This window comes from Gymnodraco acuticeps, unplaced genomic scaffold (assembly GCF_902827175.1).
Source record: "Gymnodraco acuticeps unplaced genomic scaffold, fGymAcu1.1, whole genome shotgun sequence".
Classification (NCBI taxonomy): domain Eukaryota; kingdom Metazoa; phylum Chordata; class Actinopteri; order Perciformes; family Bathydraconidae; genus Gymnodraco; species Gymnodraco acuticeps.
Window position 1 is genome coordinate 317,458 of NW_022990368.1, and position 21,791 is coordinate 339,248.

General features: G+C 41.1%; 2 protein-coding genes across 2 annotated transcripts in view; one reads left to right on the forward strand and one right to left on the reverse strand.

Annotated features, from left to right (window-relative positions):
* The window catches only part of LOC117551420 (frizzled-3-like), a 30,556-nt gene extending 28,006 nt beyond the window's left edge, over positions 1 to 2,550 (forward strand). The window contains exon 11 of the mRNA XM_034224317.1: positions 29 to 2,550. Coding sequence (XP_034080208.1) covers positions 29 to 251 — 223 coding nt within the window. The 3' untranslated portion in view covers positions 252 to 2,550. The remainder of the gene's footprint in view (positions 1 to 28) is intronic.
* Positions 1,548 to 21,695, reverse strand: kif28 (kinesin family member 28). The gene is made up of 27 exons (XM_034224316.1): positions 20,754 to 21,695; positions 19,464 to 19,660; positions 12,935 to 12,980; positions 12,630 to 12,782; positions 11,936 to 11,971; positions 11,654 to 11,773; positions 11,036 to 11,143; positions 10,664 to 10,818; positions 10,472 to 10,583; positions 10,131 to 10,198; positions 9,878 to 10,020; positions 9,666 to 9,787; positions 8,985 to 9,075; positions 8,738 to 8,798; positions 8,212 to 8,335; positions 7,788 to 7,923; positions 7,583 to 7,701; positions 7,062 to 7,169; positions 6,847 to 6,939; positions 6,262 to 6,402; positions 5,922 to 5,992; positions 5,562 to 5,696; positions 5,300 to 5,466; positions 4,915 to 5,009; positions 4,378 to 4,510; positions 4,108 to 4,241; positions 1,548 to 3,102 (listed from the first exon to the last, which is right to left on the reverse strand). Exons 1-27 carry the CDS (start codon positions 20,826 to 20,828, stop codon positions 2,944 to 2,946), a joined length of 3,102 nt encoding a protein of 1,033 aa, XP_034080207.1. The 5' UTR covers positions 20,829 to 21,695; the 3' UTR covers positions 1,548 to 2,943.
* Between the last annotated feature and the right edge of the window lie 96 nt (positions 21,696 to 21,791).

The following is a 21,791-nucleotide window of genomic DNA, read 5'->3' on the forward strand; positions in this document are numbered from 1 at the left end:
GTCTCTCTCTCTCTCTCTCTTCTCTCAGGAGTGATTCTGTGGTTTACCGAGGCACAGAGGCACGCAGTTTCCATGGCAGCATGCCGCGTCTGGACCACCCGCTCTCCGCTCATGGCAGCGTGCATCAGATAGACGGCCACTCGAGGCACGGCAGCCAGCGAGACGTCTCTGAGGCCGCAGCGACCCTCATCACACACGGGACAACAGGAAGTGACAGCCAGGCTGCTCCGAACGACGCCACCAGCGCCTGAGAGGATTATTGAGGAGGCTGTGGACGCCTTTGAAGATTTACCCTCCGCTGAGACACACCCGTCTGTGTTAAGTGTTTCCTCTCTGAAGGTGGAGAGTGTTCCAGTGATATTTTGGGTGTTCCTCGCTGATCAGCAGTTTGGCCACAGCAGTTCAGTCAGTACTCGACTGATCATGAGTCAGTTTCACTGTAAAGCTGAAGTTTGTTTACATAATTATTTAAATTGACAGCGGATGACTCCTGAATGCCTGACTCAGACTAACAACAATATGTCCATCTCTCCAGACGTTCGGTGACATGCTGAATTTATTCAGGGATCATTTGGTTGCCCGGGTAAACCAGAGCTGGCACTGGATAGGAAACAATGGAAGAGAGAAAGATGGAGGACCAGCTTTTTGAAGGCGTCACCATCCTGCTGGACCTATGTGAATAGCTTTTGTAACAATCTTAAATGGTTTACCTATTTTTGACTTATTTGGGTCTCAGTCTTGACCAAGACTCAATTATTCCCGATCCTTGTTTGCTCTGGAGCGCTTAGTGAATGATGTTTCTCAGTGTGTGGCTTCAGAGTCCTATACATGTGGGCTTAATGTGAAATTGTGGACCTTTCTGTGGTTTAGTGAATATTTTTATACTGTGAATTGTCTGTCTGCTGCTGAAAGCTTCGTTTAGTGAATTTGTATGTTTGTGTGTGAGAGTGAGTGAGTGAGAAAAAGTGGTCTTGATGTTTTAAACTGAAATCCTCCCTACAATGGTAACAATAAAAGCACAATGGAGGGGGCTGAACACCGTGCTATCCAGAATGTAAAGAGGTTGTTTCAGAGTCAGAAGGATGGAGATATAACACAGACCTGGTCGGGTGAAACGAGCTGGAATTATATTTGGTCCAGCTCATGTGTACTTTTCTACAGACAGTTAAAAAAAGAAATGACAGTTATATCAGTCGATTAAGCGATTGGTCAGTTTTCAGTAAGCTAATTTATGTCATAGAATCCAAACCCTAAACAGATTCAGAGTACTGATGAAAGCCAATATGTAGAGTAATGTGACTCAAATCCATCCATCTCACCATTCAAGCCTCATTGCTGCAGAAACTGGAGAGAAAACTGAACAAAACTAACAGTGCTTTGATTCTTAATTCTCTCACACTCATGGCTGAAAGGTTGTTTAGTGGTGCTCTGCAAAGTGATTCTTCTGATATCATTTCACTACTTGATATGCAGCTTAACTCTGTACTGTGCTCTTGGCTTCTGTTTGTTTGTTTTGCTGTTCAGACATAGAACTCAAAACTCAGAGGTGCAGACATGTTTCAAAAAAGAAATGTTCTTTAATTTCGGGTTGCAACATTTTCTCTGACAATATTTTACGTTTAAGTAAATGTAACAGGAAGTGTACTGACTAAGTCTTTTTCTACGGTTTGTGTTCCCCATCCCTCATCCCTAAAGACCCAATTAACCTACCTCACCTGTATCCCCTGCCTTCTCTGTACACACACACACACACACACACACACACGTTTCTGTAAAATAAATAGTCAAAATGTCAACACAAAAAACCAGTTCAGAAGAAATCGTTTTGCATATTTCTGAACAACCTTAACTTCAGTCAAATGTAATTTTACAATTGACTCGTGGGTTCTGCCTTCTCACACACACACATTCTCTACACACACCCTTCAGCAGGATATCCGTCTGTCCTCCCCACAGTTGGCGTTGTGCTACCTCCTCCGTTCAAACAGGCTTGGATCATTTTTTGGACCTTAACTGCTGCCTCTCTCCTCCCGTCTGTAAATGTCGACATCTTTATATTTTCGAATTACAAACCTCCTGCCTGTATCTGTTGTACATAGACTCTCCGTCATCTGATGACTAACCTGCCTCACATCTGCCTTCTGCCTCTCCTCTTGTAAATGTGCCCACACTCATCTTTATTTGGACCTACAGCAACAGTCTGTACTGTTGCGATTTGTGACTGCTTAACACCATTTACTTTAACCTCTGAATTGGACGTTAGAACAAGTGAATCTGTGTAAAACACTTCATCTTAATTGAGCTAAAAAGTAATAATAACCTCCCGTAATGAGACATAAGGAAGAAGAGCTTTCCTTGCTTCTTGTCATGCTTTGATACAGCTTCAGAGTGAACAGCAGTCTCTTGACTTGTTATCAAAGACGGTTGAAAGAAATATAATAATATTGTGAATTCTGAAACTTGAGTTGTATTTGCCTTTTAATTTATTTGCAGTTTGGACTGTACTGGCCTATTTGAAATGCAGTCTAATAAACTTTTTATAGACTTAAATGCTTTTGTTATTATTTGAATACTGAACTCACTTGTCGATTGATTCCTGCCGACTAATCTTGAATGCCTTCACTTTAACAGAGACTGCTGCTCCTTCAGTACAAAAGCAAATGATGTAACCCATCTTACACACATAATATAACATGCTTGGTAACACTGTTGCAGGTGTATCATTACATGTAAACTTACTTTAAGTGCATGCCTTTTGTAACCACAGTTCTTAAGCTGGTTTTACTAATAGCATAATGTTGTGGTTTTAGATTGAGTTCTTTAAAGCGATGATAAAAAACCTTAACCCACACACATTTGAAAACTACAGTGTTGTAAAATAAAGAAAGTCCAGATGCATTCACCTTCTTAACACTTTGTTAAAATCTGTAAACGGTGCATCAGTCAAGACCAGATTCCCGAGCGTTCTCGTTTCCGGCGGACGATGGCGGCTACATCCTGTTTGAGAGTAGAGACGCTCTGCTCCAGCTGCTCGGAGAAATCCCGCAGCAGACGACTCTGCTCGTCCACAAACAGCCTGAAGCCCAGCAGGTCAGAGTCCTCCTGGAGACCAGGAACACACCACCTCAGGAACACACAACCTCAGGAACACACAACCACAGGAACACACAACCTCAGGAACACACAACCTCAGGAACACACAACCACAGGAACACACAACCTCAGGAACACACAACCTCAGGAACACACAACCACAGGAACACACAACCTCAGGAACACACAACTCCAGGAACACACAACCACAGGAACACACAACCTCAGGAACACACAACTCCAGGAACACACAACCTCAGGAACACACAACTCCAGGAACACACAACCTCAGGAACACACAGGAACACACAACCTCAGGAACACACAGGAACACACAACCTCAGGAACACACAACCACAGGAACACAACCTCAGGAACACACAACCACAGGAACACACAGGAACACACAACCACAGGAACACACCACCTCAGGAACACACAACCTCAGGAACACACAACCACAGGAACACACAACCACAGGAACACACAGGAACACACAACCACAGGAACACACCACCTCAGGAACACACAACCTCAGGAACACACAACCTCAGGAACACACAACCACAGGAACACACATACTCTAGGGCTTAACATGAGCAACTATAATTAGGTACTTTTACAGATAGCTAACTTAAAATAGATTTATAAAACAAGAGTTGTCTCAGTGCAGACCTGATTGTAAATACCATGATTAAAACATGCCTTTCCTGCCTGGCTACAGAGGTTTATTGTACTACTGGTTTTGCTGCAAAAAAAAACAACTTTAAATAATACAATTGTATCAATTAACTCACAACATTTGTCTTTTTTTCTTGGACTGTTTTATCACATTCCAAACATACCATGATCAAGGTATTATCACCAGTGTAATCTTACTAAAACCTTTCCTATGCCAGTTAATTTGTGTGCCCGATTGTGTATTGTTCTCTATAGATTGGTATTAAACAAAGGTTTAAGCCTTATTGTAGTAAAGCTCACTAATACTGAGGCAGCATACAGTTGGATACGTACACTGGGCCTGTGTCTGCGCAGCCGCTGCAGCTGACCCCTGACTGAGGTCATGCTGTGGTAGAAAACCTTGAGAGAGCGAGCAAACTCTGCATCACAGCTGGGACGCACCGAGCGCCCCCGCACCCCGTCTCCACCTGACACAGGGAGAGGAAGCTGTTTTAGAGTCTGAATTCTACATGTTATAAACAGGAATATTTTTGCCATGTAACAACTGTAAACCAGTTTTGTTAATAACACAATTAGGCTGGTTGTGATGTGTGTGTCAGTTACCATTCCTGGCAGCGTTGAGTTGCTCTCTCAGAATATGATTTTCTTTTCTCAGTGACGAGTTAACATTCTTCAGTTCCTCCATATCCTGCTGAAGAGCTCTCACTGGACAGCTGATCTCTGCAGAGTCTACAGGCTGCAACACACACACACACACACACACACACACACACACACACACACACACACACACACACACACACACACACACACACACACACACACACACACACACACACACACACACACACACACACACACACACACACACACACAGACACACACAGACACAGACAGAGATTATGTAAGCACAGTGATTTGAATGTTTGCTTCATGTATTAGGCTTTGAATCAAAAATCACATCATGCCTATGCTCTATGCTAATATGTTTAGGTCCCATCCTCTGATCAATTATTTTACAATTCTACTATCAACAACTTATCTTACAGTTAGGTACATGTATAATAGATAAGGCTGCACATATATCACCTACAACGTGTTGTTTCTTTGGAAGATTGACAGACTCAACATCAAACTCACTGCAGGGTTAGCTGGGCCTGCCTCCTCGATGATGAAGATGCCCTCTGCAGTCATCCTCACTCCCTCCAGAGATGATACCAGGTCAGTACAACCCTCTGCAACAGAAAACCAGTGTATTCATCTGCAGTGCCTCCAGTATTAATGTATTACTCACTCACATAGTAATCATTAAACGTGGTGTGAAATGAACATCGTTGATATCTGATATTTATTTTGGGCTGCTGCTATGAAATTAGATAGTAAAGCAAAACTTTCATAATTTCATATTGCTGTAAAATATATTTGTTTTACATGCACCTTTTGTAGTAAGTATTTACTGAAATGCGTGAGCTGAACTCATCACACAGCATCTTCCATAATCCTCCATGTTTCTCTTCATCCTCACCTTGAAGGCCCCAGAGCTCCAGCACCACTGCGCTGCTCTGCAGGTAGTCTAAGAGACGCTGGGAGGTGTGGAGCGAGGCGAAGTGAACTCTGTGGTCCAATAGAGGGTTGACGTTGTGCCACACGGCTGGAGAGTAGAGAGGATGGCTGCAGTCAAATAACCTGAAACTGAGTGAGCGGAGAAAGAAGGACGACAAATCTCACTTCTGGATGTGTGTCCTGCCTGTCCTTTAACATCTCTACAGGTAGCCCATATCTCTCACCCAATCTGGACCCCTCTGTCCCGGGCCTCTCGGATCCAGCGGAGGCCACAACACTGCTCCAGGACCAGCTGGAAGTCCAGACGTCGACCCAGTAACTCAGACGGGTCGATCAGGATGTCGTCCTCACCCTGAGCGCTGGAAGGCGAGAACATTTATTTAACACTAAATCTATTGGTGTTTAAGGTAAGTCACAATATGTGTGTGTGTGTGTGTGTGTGTGTGTGTGTGTATGTGTGTGTGTGTTTGTGTGTGTGTGTGTGTGTGTGTGTGTGTGTGTGTGTGTGTGTGTGTGTGTGTGTGTGTGTGTGTGTGTGTGTGTGTGTGTGTGTGTGTGTGTGTGTGTGTGTGTGTGTGTCATACAGTCCTGTGGAAGTGCAGGGGACCAGCTGAGCTTGCAGTATAGCCTCCTCCGTGCCCTCTGACCCCAGCACCTGCAGACAGAGATTATCAACTAAATATCACTCTGTGCCAACCTACAGTCATCAAGCAGGCCAAAAGAAGTGCTTTACAGCGCAAGATTAAAAGAAAAAATACACAACAATAAAACTAATTTGCAATACATTAGATTACAATAATTAACAATATGTTAAAATAAGTAATTATAATTATTTAGCACAATAGAATGACTAGTAAAACCAATGATTAAGACTTAAAGACTAAGTGAGAACATGGTGAGGCCCCTTTAGATGAAGACACCCACCTCCAGCTGCTCCTCCAGAGGGATGCGGAAGGCCAGGGACTGAAGCCAGAGGTGAGCGGAGCCCAGGAGCAGCGGCTCCACAGGGTCCCAGAAAGGGTCTTTATCTCTGGGTAACACAGCTGTAGACAGACCCTCTGCTATCTGACAGCAAGAATATAATCAGGAACAAAAAACAAACTAGTCATTGTTCTGAAATGTAAAACTATTAATGGTAGTGTAACTAAGGTTGACTGTGCACACATTAAATGACTTACATTATATTTTCGAAGCAGACACACATTCTATCAATCTGCAGCACGTTTACCATCAAAGCACTGAAAGATAACTTGTTTGCGTTTTAAGTTATGAGTCTCCTCTCATGCCCCTTTCACAAATGTTGATGTTTTCTCTTTTTAAAGCAGTAAAATAAATACATAGCACACATCCCATATACAGTTATTTGGTTAAAGTATTTTTTGTGCACTTTTCAGTAAGTTGGGTTTTTTACATTTTCTTAAATAAGTTTGTTTTGCATGTAGTCTGTGAACAAAATCAACTTGTAGATTGTCTCTCATTACATTTTGAAAGACACAAGCACAGAATTACATTGTCTCTGCTCTTCTCAGCCTGATGCAGCTGGTAGGCGTCTTCCATCAGGAATTTACGGTTCACAAACTTGGTCTTGGACCACATCCATACCTGGGAGAGAGTGTAATAGCATTTTTTTTTAAATGAAACACCTGAACTCAAACATAAATCGAAAGTGGAATTATTAAAAAGTTTTTGAGTTAGTGTATGTGACAGAAGAGCGATATCATAACCTGTTTTCTTCCCACAGCTGTGACTATGATAACAATCTCCTTCTTCAGATCGTGGCCTTTTGAATCTGACAGCGCCAGATTCTTGATCTCCAACTTAAACTCAACATCCTAAAAAACATGAGACAATAAGATGTAGGGGTTTATTTGTTGTTAATTGACAACGACCACATGACACAAACTAAAATATATCTGTGTAATTTAAGTTACAAACACATGAAGTTGAGAAGAATGCTTGTGAGTTTTACGACATCTGACAAAAGTAATATACTGTGCTGTAATTCTTTTTAATCTTTTTGACTATTATTGATTTATTTAAATGTATTAATTCATGTTTTCATTTAATTTTTTTACTTAAAATACTTTTAAATCAATGTACTTTTAACTTATTTTACATAGCCAAATGTCAAATGTGGAGGCAATGTTCAGTTAAGTAAGTACAATTAGTTGAATGTATTTAATCATTAAACTGCATCAGGAAAGCCACTCTTCCTTAATAACTCGTGCTGCTGTTTGTGTGTTACCTTGTTCAGTTCCTGGCTCATCTGGTTGGCCTCGGCCACCATGGGCATCAGTTTGATGAAGTCGTAGAAGACGGCCAGCAGGCTGGGGTCCGTCTGACTGGAGCCAGCGCTGGACTCACCTAACACAGAAACACACAGAAATGATATTTGATCATATTTAGACCAAAGTTAAACCTCTTAACTTCCCGCTGTAGACGCTGCTCACCCAGGTGGATTCCCTCAGCTGCAGCCAGCTCGGACTGGAAGTAGTCGTAGTCATAGCGACTCCAGTCGTCCCCGCCTCTCTCCGAGGGAAAACCAATGAACAGGTAGGTGCAGTTAGAGCCGAGGATCAGACGGTCCTAGAGGAGACAGAAAGGAGGAGAAGGTTTTGTGTATGTATGTCACACGGTCGCATCATAACGTGTGTGTGTGTGTGTGTGTGTGTGTGTGTGTGTGTGTGTGTGTGTGTGTGTGTGTGTGTGTGTGTGTGTGTGTGTGTGTGTGTGTGTGTGTGTGTGTGTGTGTGTGTGTGTGTGTGTGTGTGTGTGTGTGTGTGTGTGGGTGTGGGTGTGGGTGTGTGTGTGTGTGTGTGTGTGTGTGTGTGTGTGTGTGTGTGTGTGTGTGTGTGTGTGTGTGTTGACACCCACCAGGTGCTGCAGCTCAGTTGTCTGGGAGACAGAGTTGCCGTTGATAATGACCTTTGACCCTGCCAGCGGGGTCAGTGTTACCCGGCGCTGCTCATTCCTGAACACAGCATGACGCTCCTGGATCCTGCCACAGAGAAACACACACACGTGAGCAGACATACATATGCGTGTATAAACTCATACATAAAAAGACCAAAAAAGGTCCTCTTAAAAATGGCTGTGCTTCCAGACAAGCCAACACTTAAAATATCATTTTATTCAAATGCTTATTTTTAAAAGGGTCACAGGTCCTGCAGCTTATCTAGCATGTGCTGGGTGGGTTTTCTGTCTATTCATATCGTACTATTTTTTAAGGAGAAACACGCAAAAAAGTTTTGAAATCCCATATGAAGCAATCTGTGTCCAAACTTTGAATTGTGTTTAGTCTGCATGCAAACACCTTTAGAAGTAGACTGTTAAGTGTCTTTAATCTCACTTTACTTGGACTGGGTTTGTGGTGTTTTGTTGCTCCCTGAGGTAAACTCACCCTAAGCCCTTGATGGAGATGTATCTCGGGGTGGAGTCACACAGGCCGATGTCCCATTCACCTGAAATGCAAAACAGTATGAATGAGAGAAATGAACATGCTAAAGCCGTCATGTTTACATTCAACTCTCGAGCCTGCTTACTTCTGTAGTATTGTTCATTCCCAAAACCTCACTCTCTACATGTGTACTGGACTAGAGAGAGAGATATTCATCACAACATAAAGACATAAAGAGATAGACAGTTACCCTCCTGAATGAAAAGCTTCACCACCCCCGACAGCTGAGTGTCCTCGTTGATGTTCAGGATGTAGGGATGCATCTGCATCATCCTGCGCTCCTGACAGTGAAGGAGAGGGACAGACAGACACGTTAAAAAAATATTTACAGAGTACATGTACAAAAATGGGGCGAAGCCTGCGAGCTAGTTCAGGCAGTCAACTCGAGCACCAATGATACATTAACACGTGACGCACCTCGTCCCTCTTACAACCAACCAAACACATTCTCCTAAACATGCCGCTCTATTTAAGCTGCCAGCTCTTCCTGCCTCTGCCTCGCTATGCTGCTGCTGCTGCTGCACTGCTGTGTTCACTTGCTATTGCTACGTTCATGTCCCTGCTGTGTTTCATGTTGCTGCTGCTCGCCTGACCCACCACCACCCCAGCTTCCACCTGTAGGCTCGGGGATAGTTATCTAACCATCACTCAATGTTCTTTGTAAATCTGTGGAGTGATGAGGCCCGAGCCTAGACGCCAAACTCAAACTATATGCTGCTTATAATAAACATATTAAGAAACACGTGAGTTGTGTGACTGAAATATATTTACCCTTCAGCAAGTGCATTTATGTTCTATGATGACATGGTTTCTAACGCGTATCTGAAACTCTGGTGTTCTCCGATTGTGTATTTGGATATTGTGTGTGTACCTGTGTGATGTTAGCATACTGTTGCTCCCAGTCCTTCAGCGCCTCCTGCAGATGTTGTTCCCACAGAGTCTGAATTGCTCTGATCTGGAGCTCATTGTGGGTCAGCAGCTGGCGAAGCTCCTCTGAACACATAGGAACTAAATTAATCTGTTAACAATTAAATGAAATACAATTTCACAACTTAAATACAATGAATATGTTTGTGTCCTCACTGGTCTCGTCGTTGGCCCTGCGGCCCTCCTGGCCCAGCCGGCTCAGTCTCTGCAGCAGCCGGGCGTTCTCGGCCTTCAGCTCTTTCACCAGACGCTCAGTCGGGCTCTCGTTCACCACGGCTCGGTTCTGGATACGCTTTGCTCTAAACAGGAGAGGGAGGAGGGGACACAAAAAGGACAGGGGTTAGGTAGCGAACCCTTATATTATGGTTGCAACCTGTTGAATTTCTGATGTTTACTCTGGTTCTTGTACCTCTCAGCATAGCGCAGGGTTGAGAGCGACTCCTCATAGCAGATATCAGCAGGGCTCAGGGTGGCAATCTTGAGAAATGATAGATATCCATAATTAGATTCTAAATAAGCATCATCAGTGCTCGTGGGTCTGAATACTTAACAATTGAGTCAGTAACTGAATACAAATTGCATGCCATTTTGTGTTAGTTAATTAGGATTACAAAACAATGTAATCTGATCTGAATACTGTTAAAATTCTCAAAAAGCCAACATTGAAAATATGGCATTTTATACTATAAAAAGAGATGTAGCCACAAAAATTCATCTTTGTGTGTTGGCACTATTATCTGTGTCTGCTACCATGACAGTGCGACTGTTGCCTCCCAGGGCGGACTGCAGCAGTTTGGTGAGGACTGAGTCTCTGTACGGTATGTGGACCACCTTCTTCCCCACCGCCACGTCAGCGAGGGAGCTGGAGGAGAAGAGGAGGTGAGAGATGAAGCAAGAAAAGTGCTGAATGGAACTTAAATGAAGACAAAACACCAGGCCAACCTGATAACGTTTCCCAGGGTGGTGAGGCTCAGGTTGATGGCTGTGCCCTCCTTCAGTCGGTCCGCCTCCGACCCCGACGACCTCTGGCGCTCACTGCCAGCCAGGTCCACCAGGTTGATGTTCGACTGCTTTGTGATGCTCTCTTTGGAAAAGATCTGACAGGAAGTGATGTCAAATACATGTTTTAATACACCTGAGGATTATGTTGTGACACATATAATGAATAGATTCAAGCAAATGTGCAGGTAAGTAACATACTGTGTACGTGTAACTGACTAATAGCTTTAGTAAATGCAAACTTCTTAGATACTGGGACAGACCAATATCAATCTTATTGTGTATAATGTTTTTAGGAAAAACAGATCCACTAACCTGTTTGAGCTGGAGGATAATGAGCATGTGTGAGCGACTGCTATTGGCGTTCATGTGAGTGGCCGCCGTGGTCCGGGTCCTGGTCCCCTGCTCCATCAGCTGCTCCACCTGCAATAAAAGATGAATACACATGAACCCAAATACAAAATACTAACCAAGCACACACTAGGACTTCCAAAATATCCTTAAATAGTCCTTACAGCTTTCACATGATAATCAGGGTTCCTACACTTTTTTCAAAGTAAAATCCAAACGCTTTTTAGCATGTTCAAGGTTCATTTATCTTCCAGCCATACAGTTTATGTATTTACTCATAATTTCACTTCTTTGTTACATTAAATCATTAACCACAACATCATTCTAAACAAGTGACAATTACAATTTCAATCACCACTCAAACCTTGAAAACACCACCATAAAACTCTAGTTTTTTTAATTATTTCCAGCATCCCTACGTACCCTTGATAGATGTTGACCAGGATACAAAACTGACAGGACACTCTGGACTCAGCTCATTGAGTAAACTTTAAACATGGACAGTGTATCTTTTCAGTTCCCCTTCCCTGTCTCACAGAGTTTGTTACTGAATGTAGAGGTGTTTAATCTTCCTCCCTCTACCTGCGGTGCGCTGTCACAGGGTACGGTCCGGAGACCCTCCACATAGAAACCTCTCTGCTGCTCCTCTCTGACTCTGAGCCCCCCCGGAGTACGAGACCCCCGAGACAGCAGGTCAACCACCTGGACAGAATGGTCGAATCAGAGATTAATGAAGGAGAGGACGCTGGTCATCTACCAACACATTGACCTTTGAATGAATGTTATATCCAGAGAAAGTTGAGTTGAAACACGACAGCGAATCAGAAGAAGAAAAATGACAGTGGCTGCTTTCCCTTCTGTTACCTGCTCATTATAGATCTCCAACATGCTGAAAAAGACCTGTATAGACATACAAAAATACACTTCGAAAATTAACCATACATGACACTGCGCTGGGAAACAGCAGAGGTGTGAAGTAGTGGAGTACAAATACTTTGTTACTGTACTTAAGTACATTTTTCTGGTATTAGTACTTTACTCCACTACTTATTTTTCTGACGACTTTTTACTTTTACTTCTTACATTTTGAACACAAATACCTGTACTTTCTACTTCTTACATTTTCAAAACAGGTTTGTTACTTTAGTTTTAATCTGTGTTTGGTGGCGTGATCATTATTATTTAGAGTCATTGTGTGCCTATTGATTTGAACACGATCCGTGTATCCATCATTTGCTGGTCTTCTCTAAAGAAGAGGGACCAATGAAAACGTTGTCATGTTGCCGTTGTTCAGCATGGAAACATTCATTAGCTAACAATGACATTATTGTTCTATTAATATAGAGTAAGGTCAGTTACTCTTTAAAACTGTTAATAGTTATGGGTACTTTTTACTTAAGTACATTTCGAAGGCAATACTTCTTTACTTTTACTTGAGTAAAGAAGTTTAGTCAGTACTTCTACCCTAGTATTTTTAAACACAAGTATCTGTACTTCTACCTGAGTAAAGGATGTGTGTACTTTTGCCATATCTGGGAAACAGACATAAACTCTGTACCTGGCACTGTCTGGTGTCCTGGTTCTCCCTGATGGCCTGAAATAGCCGGTCACAGAGTTTAGGAACCAGGCCTTTGTTGGGCCCGTAGCCCACCATGGAGTAACTCTTCCCTGAGCCGGTCTGCCCGTAGGCCAACAGAGTGGCATTGTAACCCTGCAGACAGCATTTAACAACATCAGAACAGGACTAAAAAGGACAGACGGTAGAACCTGGGTATTTGTTTTAGCCAACTGGCATAGACCTGCTTTGGGGCAAATAAACGTAGAATGTGAACAAAACTCCTGTTATAATGTAATGATTATTACCTGCAGTGCATTCTCCAGTATGCCCTCTCCCAGATCCTGGAACACACTGTCCTGTGGATGGATGATATTTGAACAGCTTGTAACTCAGAATTGGATACAAATTCTCTCAAAAGAGGAGCGTCGTTCTTGTCCAGTTTAGTTCTATAATGCTGCTTTGATTTGGAGTCACAAGACATGGGCGCTATTGAAAAATATAAGACTTTTCAATTAAGAAACTGCTTAATTTCATAAAAATATTCCTATAAAATAGAAAGTGGACGAAAATCGGTTTTAAACAAGATATGTCCTATTTGTCATGTGCAGTAAAAGATCCAGGGTGATTTGTGGATCAATGGGTCAAATGGCATGGAAGCTAATGAAAGGACTGACATTTTTCAATACAATCTAAATAAAAGAGGTGTGTCCTACTCATCCGGTGTAGTAATGAAATGCAGCATTGCTTGGGATATATTGGGACACATAGAAGCTATTACACACACACACACACACACACACACACACACACACACACACACACACACACACACACACACACACACACACACACACACACACACACACACACACACACACACACACACACACACACACACACCACACACACACACACACACACACACACACACACACACACACACACACACACACACACACACACACACCACACACACACACACACACACACACACACACACACACACACACACACACACACACACACACACACACACACACACACACACACACACACACACACGTTCTCACTCCCATCCTGTCACATATTGACGGACGGTCAGGGCCCCTCCCCGTCGCTATATTAAATACAGGGTACCCCTTGACCGTCAGGCTTCTAAGGGCAGGGCGTCCCATAGACCTTCATAGACCACGTGATCAACAACAATGGCCGACCTTTGTGTTATTCTCGGTGGAAAATGTATTGATTGATTGAAAAGTTTATTAACAGCTTGTATATTGGGTACAGTACAGTACAGCTCAAAACATACAATTGTTAAGGGGATGCAGACCAGAGAAAGACTTTCGTCTTGTTTACATCAGGGTCCCCCATTTCCAATTCATCATATCATTTAAGACATATAAGACATATTTGACATACAGATGGCTTATTTACAATTTACATACAGGTGGTTTTTTTACAAACAGATTGCTTATTTACAAATTTCATTTTAGATTTCGTTCTAATACATCCTAACCGGACATTTAAGACATACCAAGTCTACAGATATACAGTTAGTAACAGAGTCTAAAATGCGAGTATATACATAGATGGGGGGGGGAAGCTGTCCATTGAACGACAGGTTGAGATTTGTACCATTACCGGGGCCAGTTTTGCAATGCTCTCCCCCGAAGGTGCTCTTTAAGAGAAGTTTTGAAGGTAAGTATAGTTTTACTTTCCTTTACAGTTGTGGGAAGAGCATTCCACCTTGATGTGGCATAATTGCGAAACGTGTATTCCCCCTTTTTTGTGCCAAATCTGGGTTTCACATGATTTGTGGAGCTCCCTCTGGTGTTATGATCATGGTATTCCTTGACCTTTGGGAAGAATTTTGACATGTACATGGGTACCATAGAGGTGTAGTGGATCTTGTAGACCAGGCCCATTGCAAGTAGCTGTACTCTGTCGTCTACTCTAAGCCATCCTAGGTTGTCAAAGTGGGCAGAGGTGAGGTGGGTTCTAGATGAAAGGTCAAGCAGTAGTCTGACCAGTTTATTTTTGCGATGTTTGAAGTTTTATTTTTAGCGCCTTGGAGGTGCTATGGTACCATGACGTGCAAGCATAGTCATAGTACCCTTGAATGAGTGCTCCTGCCAGAGTCTTCAGGGTGTTCTTGTTTACCAGAGAGGAGATCCGGTATAGGAATCTAATTCTTTGATTGACTTTTTTTATTACATTGGATGCCATTTTGTCACAGGAGAGGTTTGCCTCAAGAATAGATCCTAGGTATGTAATTTCCTTCTTACTTGTGACAATAATGTCGCCCACTGCAACTGAGAAGTCGTTGGATTTGCTGAGATTATGTTTCGAACCGAAGAGAATGGACTCTGTTTTACCCAGGTGTAATGATAATGTATTATCGGCGAGCCAGGTGCAGATTCTGCCGAGCTCGGAGCTGAGGGTTTTTTCAACCTGCAATCTGCTCCTGTCAGAGACCAGCAGGGCTGAGTCGTCCGCGAACAGGAACAAGTTGCAGTCACATGCTGATGACATGTCATTTACATAAATTAGGAACAGTAACGGACCTAATATGCTTCCTTGTGGATAAAATGCCTATTTTAAGGTTCATTTGGCCATTAAAATGCGTTTTGATGTCATTTTATGCGATTAATATGAGTTGTTATTTCTGATTATTTGTGCAGTAGATGTACATGATGTTTAGTTTGCTAGTTATGACGAAGATTACTTTATGAATGTGTACACATTCATGGTTGCTAAGGTGGTTGCTATGGACGCTGCAACAGCTCCCAGACCACGTGATCATCAATAATGGCCGACCTTCGTGTTATTCTCGGTGGAAAATGCCTATTTTAAGGTTCATTTGGCCATTAAAATGCGTTTTGATGTCATTTTATGAGAGTAATTAGTTTTTATTTCTGATTATTTGTGCAGTACATGTACATGATGATTAGTTTGCTAGTTATGACGAAGATTACTTCATGAATGTGTACACATTCATGGTTGCTATGGTGGTTGCTATGGACGCTGCAACAGCTCCCAGACCACGTGATCAACAACAATGGCCGACCTTCGTGTTATTCTCGGTGGAAAATGCCTATTTTAAGGTTCATTTGGCCATTAAAATACGTTTTGATGTCATTTTATGCGAGTAATTAGTTTTTATTTCTGATTATTTGTGCAGTACATGTACATGATGTTTAGTTTGCTAGTTATGACGAAGATTACTTCATGAATGTGTACACATTCATGGTTGCTAACGTTTTTTTTTGTGGAAATGTGTTTTTTCACAGCAAAGTCACCCTCTGTACTTGGACTTATTGGGAGAATCTAAAGGCAAGAACATCCCAAATATTCATTTAGGTCTTTATTTTAGACCTTTAGTGTGTGAGGAAAATAAATGAGGCTCAGAGCCTCGTATTTTTTAAATCTTTTTTTCCTTCTAATTTGTTATTCTTTTCAAAATAACACACTGTTATTTACTCACCAATAACACACAATTATCCTTGCTTTTATTTATTGGTTTAATTCCATAATCTCGGGCTTTTTTGGCGTTCGTCAGGAACTGAATTTCAAAAATAAAAATAACCGGAAACAGACGTAGGCCTATAAGGGACATTTCGAGCATCATTGCGATTGTCAACATTTTTGAATTTAGGATGGCCGAAGACACTACACTACCCATAATCCCCAGCTATCGTTTAGGACTACAGTCCCCGTGATTAATCTTCAAGGTCTGGGATTGGATGTTGGAGTGGCAGTGCGCCAAGGTTACGCCGAGCGTCAAACAGCTGTTTGAAATTGAACGAAACCACGCCAGACTATCCAAAACTGGAATCGAACGCCCCCCAGAACTACATACTACTACACTATTGTGTTTCGCAAAATATTCTATGGGACGTCTCTACTGAACGTTTTCGTTTTTCCCACAATTAGAAGTTGCCAGTATTAAACACATTGGTGTTATCAAATGTAAAACATATAATTAATAAATGGGTGAAACTCGCTGTCCATAATGCGCAGCATTAATATATAGCATTCATATATACCCACCCAGCTCATTGATACTTTGTAATTCTACTCCACTACAATTAAGAGGTTAACCTGGTATTTTTACTCCACTACACTTATTTGAGTTACTTTGCAGATTCTGATTAATGATGTGAAATATAAACAACCCTTAAATCAGACTTTAGTTACACCTGAGTAAAATGCAGGTAAGGTGATTGTCAAGTGCCAACAATCAGGAGAGATATTTGATAGTTGGTGCTTGAGAAGACTAAACATGTATCTGCAATTGACATGAATGGAAACGAGTAATAAAGTATATTAATTACTCGTTATTCTCTACTAATATTTAATTAAAAACTGTATATAATGGCTATTTTGCACATCCCTTTCAAGATTTCAAGATTTTCAAAGGTTTATTGACATATCATATACACAACTACGGTGTAGTTATGCAATGAATGAAAAACTTGGGTCACAGGTTCCTCAACAGTGCATTACTAGACATCTATCAATATGTGTGTATACCTCCACCATTAAACTGTCATATTCTGCACATTTATCATTCTATCTATCTACATAAGAGTATAATCCATATGTATAATATCAGTTAAAATAAGTGCTTCAACATAGTTAACATTGCAGGAAAGCAATATATTAGACGTTAAGTATTTTGTCAGGCTTAATATTTATCTGTAGATAGATACCCCCAAAGTTTTTTTCTTATTTAAAAGAAGACCTTAATCTGTTATTTAATGTTTAAATAAAGGTTAATTCGTTTTTCTGTTTTGCACCTCCTCCTATCAATATCTTTGTACATCCTGCACTAAACTGTTTTATTGTAGAGATCACTTATAGTATCTTCTTGATTTTTTATATTCTATATTTATATCACAGACCTTCTACTTTCCCCCTATGAAAGTATGTACTCTTAATATGTTTGTAATCAAATATAACACGTAAAAACAATAATTCAATAACGTGCTTTAACCACTAGGCGGTGCACACAAGGTACACACAGCCATAATAACTTTGTATTATTAGTGTAGGACACTTGTATGTACAACATCTGAAGATGTGTTGTTTTATTCATGCTTTCACATAATTTTACAGCATATTGCTATACTATTTCAGACTCAGTATTTACATTCTTACATTCAAAATTCAATCCAATTCAAATCAGTAATATCTTTAAAAACTACAAGTCCTTTTATATCAGCTGTGCACCGTTATGGTGTAAATATAACCTATCTATGAATTATATCAAATGTAAAAGTCAGCCGAATTAGTGTTGATACTGCAAGGAGACGTATTGTGTGAAGAGAAATTGAAGATGTTGTTTAATTGTTGATATATTTATGATCCACGTCAAGTATTCAGTTTCGGCGGCATTTCTTCAGTTTTTCCCAAGGTCTTCTCATCAGGGCTCTATAAATAAAGAACTACGGCAGATCTGTAATATGTAATGCAGCCGAACCGTGTATTACAATGCCGTTATGTGATGACTTTCAAAGAGAAAAGCAAGAGCACTCGGAATTAAGTATTATTTTATTCTTTTAAAATGTTTTCCGGATTTCATATAATATAAACACCAAATCCCAGCATGCATTGCGGCTAAAACATCCAATCAGCGTAGCTGAGGATCTTGGGTAATCGCTCGAAATGCCTACGTCTGTTTCCGGTTATTTTTATTTTGAAATTCAGTTCCTGACGAACGCCAAAAAAGCCCGAGATTATGGAATTAAACCAATAAATAAAAGCAAGGATAATTGTGTGTTATTGGTGAGTAAATAACAGTGTGTTATTTTGAAAAGAATAACAAATTAGAAGGAAAAAAAGATTTTAAAAATACGAGGCTCTGATCCCCATTTATTTTCCTCACAGACGGCAACACTAAAGGTCTAAAATAAAGATCTAAATGAATATTTGGGATGTTCTTGTCTTTAGATTCTCCTAATAAGTCCAAGTACAGAGGGTGACTTTGCTGTAAAAAAAACACATTTCCACCCAAAAAAATTAGCAACCATGAATGGAGTAATCTTCGTCATAACTAGCAAACTAAACATCATGTACATCTACTGCACAAATAATCAGAAATAACAACTCATATTAATCGCATTAAATGACATCAAAACGCATTTTAATTGCCAAATGAACCTTAAAATAGGCATTTTCCACCGAGAATAACACGAAGGTCGGCCATTGTTGTTGATCACGTGGTCTATGAAGGTCTATGGGACGCCCTGCCCGTAGAAGCCTGACGGTCAAGGGGTACCCTGTACGTAATATAGCGACGGGGAGGGGCCCTGACCGTCCGTCAATATGTGACGGGATGGGAGTGAGAACGTGTTGCGCACACACACACACACACACACACACACACACACACACACACACACACACACACACACACACACACACACACACACACACACACACACACACACACCACACACACACACACACACACACCACACACACACACACACACACACACACACACCACACACACACACACACACACACACACACACACCACACACACACACACACACACACACACACACACAACACACACACACACACACACACAAAAGACTACTTGTATCAAATAGAAGCTGGATTAAAATCCCCCAAAAGAGGTGAGTCTTATTTGTATAATATAGTAATAATATCTGCCATGGATTGGGAATCAATGGGTCACATGATATGGAAGCTTTACAAAATAATGATCTTACATTACAGTATGTTTGTAAAATCTAGATATCTGCATTCTGCTTGTTGTACAATGTTTACTTCCAGCTCTCTGCCTGTTCTACCAGGAGCCACTGACCTGGTCGGAGTATCGCCCCCCCCGGCTCCTCGGGGACGTAGAGGCCCCCGCGGTCCCGTGTGAAGCCGCTGTGGGACCAGTAGGCGTAGTCGAAACAGAACGAGCGGCGGCTCTGGGACTCACGAGGGTCCTGGATGGTGATGGAGCTCGTCACCATGGAGACAATACATCGGCTCCCTGCGGCCCTCTCTCTCTGGGGGGGGAGGAAGCAGGGTGAGAGAAGGACAAAACCAGACTGTGGGGGGGGTTAAGATCAGATTTAAAGGGAAATAGGAAGAAGTGAGAGTCCTAAGACCAATGTCCAAATCCTCTTTAGAATTAAACTTAAGTTGGCTACTTAAAGGGGACATATTTTGCTCATTTCCATGTTCATTCTTGATATTTCAGGTGTTTACCAGAACATGTTTGCATGCTTTAATGCTCAACAAAATAAATATACTCTTTAGCACTTTTGGTAGAATTGCGTTTTATAGGCAACAGCTTTGGTTTAATTTGTCTAACAAATCAACTGCAAGTGGGACTTCTTCCTATACACATTTCACTGTATTTCATTTAATTGTATATTTGTTATTTTACATGGGCTTTGCTTTCAGACAGGCCTACAAAATAACATCTGCTTCAGTGTTGCTATCTTTTTTGTAGAAAAGTAATACATCTGTATGATGTCAAATCAACCTGTTTGCCGTTACACAGTTTTGAATACTAACTTTAATGTACATGATATGAACAATAATACAACTCTTGATTATAACAACAAGCTTATGTGTCAATGCATTGTCTTTATTTTTGATCTGGTAGGTTCCATCAGTGTGTACTGTATAACAGTCCAATAACATTAATATATTACATTAAGCTGACGTTTTTTAAAGCGAATCACACTAAGTGCAATAAACCCTGAAGACACAAACTCTGAACATCAATAAACCTGCAGCTGCATTTTCTTCGAATAAACTAAACCATTGTGAATGGTGGTGCATAAGCATTTTAGTAGCATCAACGTTTAAGTTACTCCTTAGTCACTTTATTTTTGTTTGATTTAGGTTTAATGGTCAAGGTGCAGTAGAAACAGGGGGGTTTTCAGTCTGCGACAGAAGATGTATTGAGTTTCATCCTGATATCATTGTGGAGCCACGATAGCAAACAGGCACGTTCTTGAATGCTAATATCAGTTAATGTGACATGCAAAACATACACATTAGAACATCGTCAGGCAAATAAATAACGGAGAAATTGCATACAAATTCAAAAAGTGAAACATATTGCATGTACATATTCTCCACACTGACCTTGTTGAAGGGCCGGACTCTGACGGCCACTTTGACACAGTCCTTGCTGTGCATGCCTGCAGCTTTAGCCCTCATGGTGCAGCAGCAGAGTGATCGGCCCCTCACACTGGGACTGTATCCAGTTACACGTCAACATGGACACTATCAGGTCAGTGCGACAGGGACAGAGGCGTCCATATTAGTCTGTTTAGCTAATGCATTAAGACAATTTACGGAAACAATCAAGAAGAAAACATTGAAAGTTTACACATTGTCTATACTGTGTAAGACTTATGATGCCTAAATCTGTAGTCAGAATCAGAAACAGGTTTATTACTAGGTAGGTTTACACGTACGAGGAATTTGACTAGGAGTCGTGAAGAAGAAGAATTCAAAACAAGTAGAGAACTAGAAAAATATTTAAAATAATTAAAATATAACAGTATTTACAGTGCAATAGAAGGAACACATTATGGAATAAAAATCTGCAGTAATACAAAATATTGTTGTTCCCTGAATGTTTTCTTTTTCTTATATAAAAAAAACACTGGACACTAAACTAAAATAGACAGTATTTAGCAGATACTGCTACAGGCTTAACATTAACTAGTTAACTTGATTGACTATAACAAACAATAATAACCAACATTTAAAATGAAGCAATCTATGCTTTTAGTTTGCTATATTATTTCTCCCTGCCCTGCCGTTTTATTATTGGAGTGTTGCCGTGGAGATGGGGCCAGTTTCACTTTCCCCTCCTCTACACCCATAAATTATAAAAGAGACAGAGCTCTGGGAAATAGTGTAATTCCTCCAGGGTGGATTCACATGTTACAGCTACATTAATGTCAACATTTTATGACTCTCTGAAATTACTTTTCACCCTAGCAGCTACATTTCTGACATTAAATATAACCTAAGCTGGCATTTGAAGGGTTGATTGAGTTTGATGGACATCCGATATTATCTGAGGCACAGGATAGGGTCGCAGCTATTGTGGAGGACAATAAGACCCTGGTAGCTCCTTCCAGGCGTTCACTGCACACCACAGACTGACAG

Coding starts and splice junctions, on each gene's coding strand:
- kif28 (XM_034224316.1), bottom strand. CDS start 20,828: ATGAGGGCTAAAGCTGCAGGCATGCACAGCAAGGACTGTGTCAAAGTG. Junction 11,774..11,935: donor TGGAGATCTATAATGAGCAG/GTAACAGAAGGG, acceptor CATTCTGTCCAG/GTGGTTGACCTGCTGTCTCG. Junction 4,511..4,914: donor CAGGCCCAGCTAACCCTGCA/GTGAGTTTGATG, acceptor TGTGTGTTGCAG/CCTGTAGACTCTGCAGAGAT.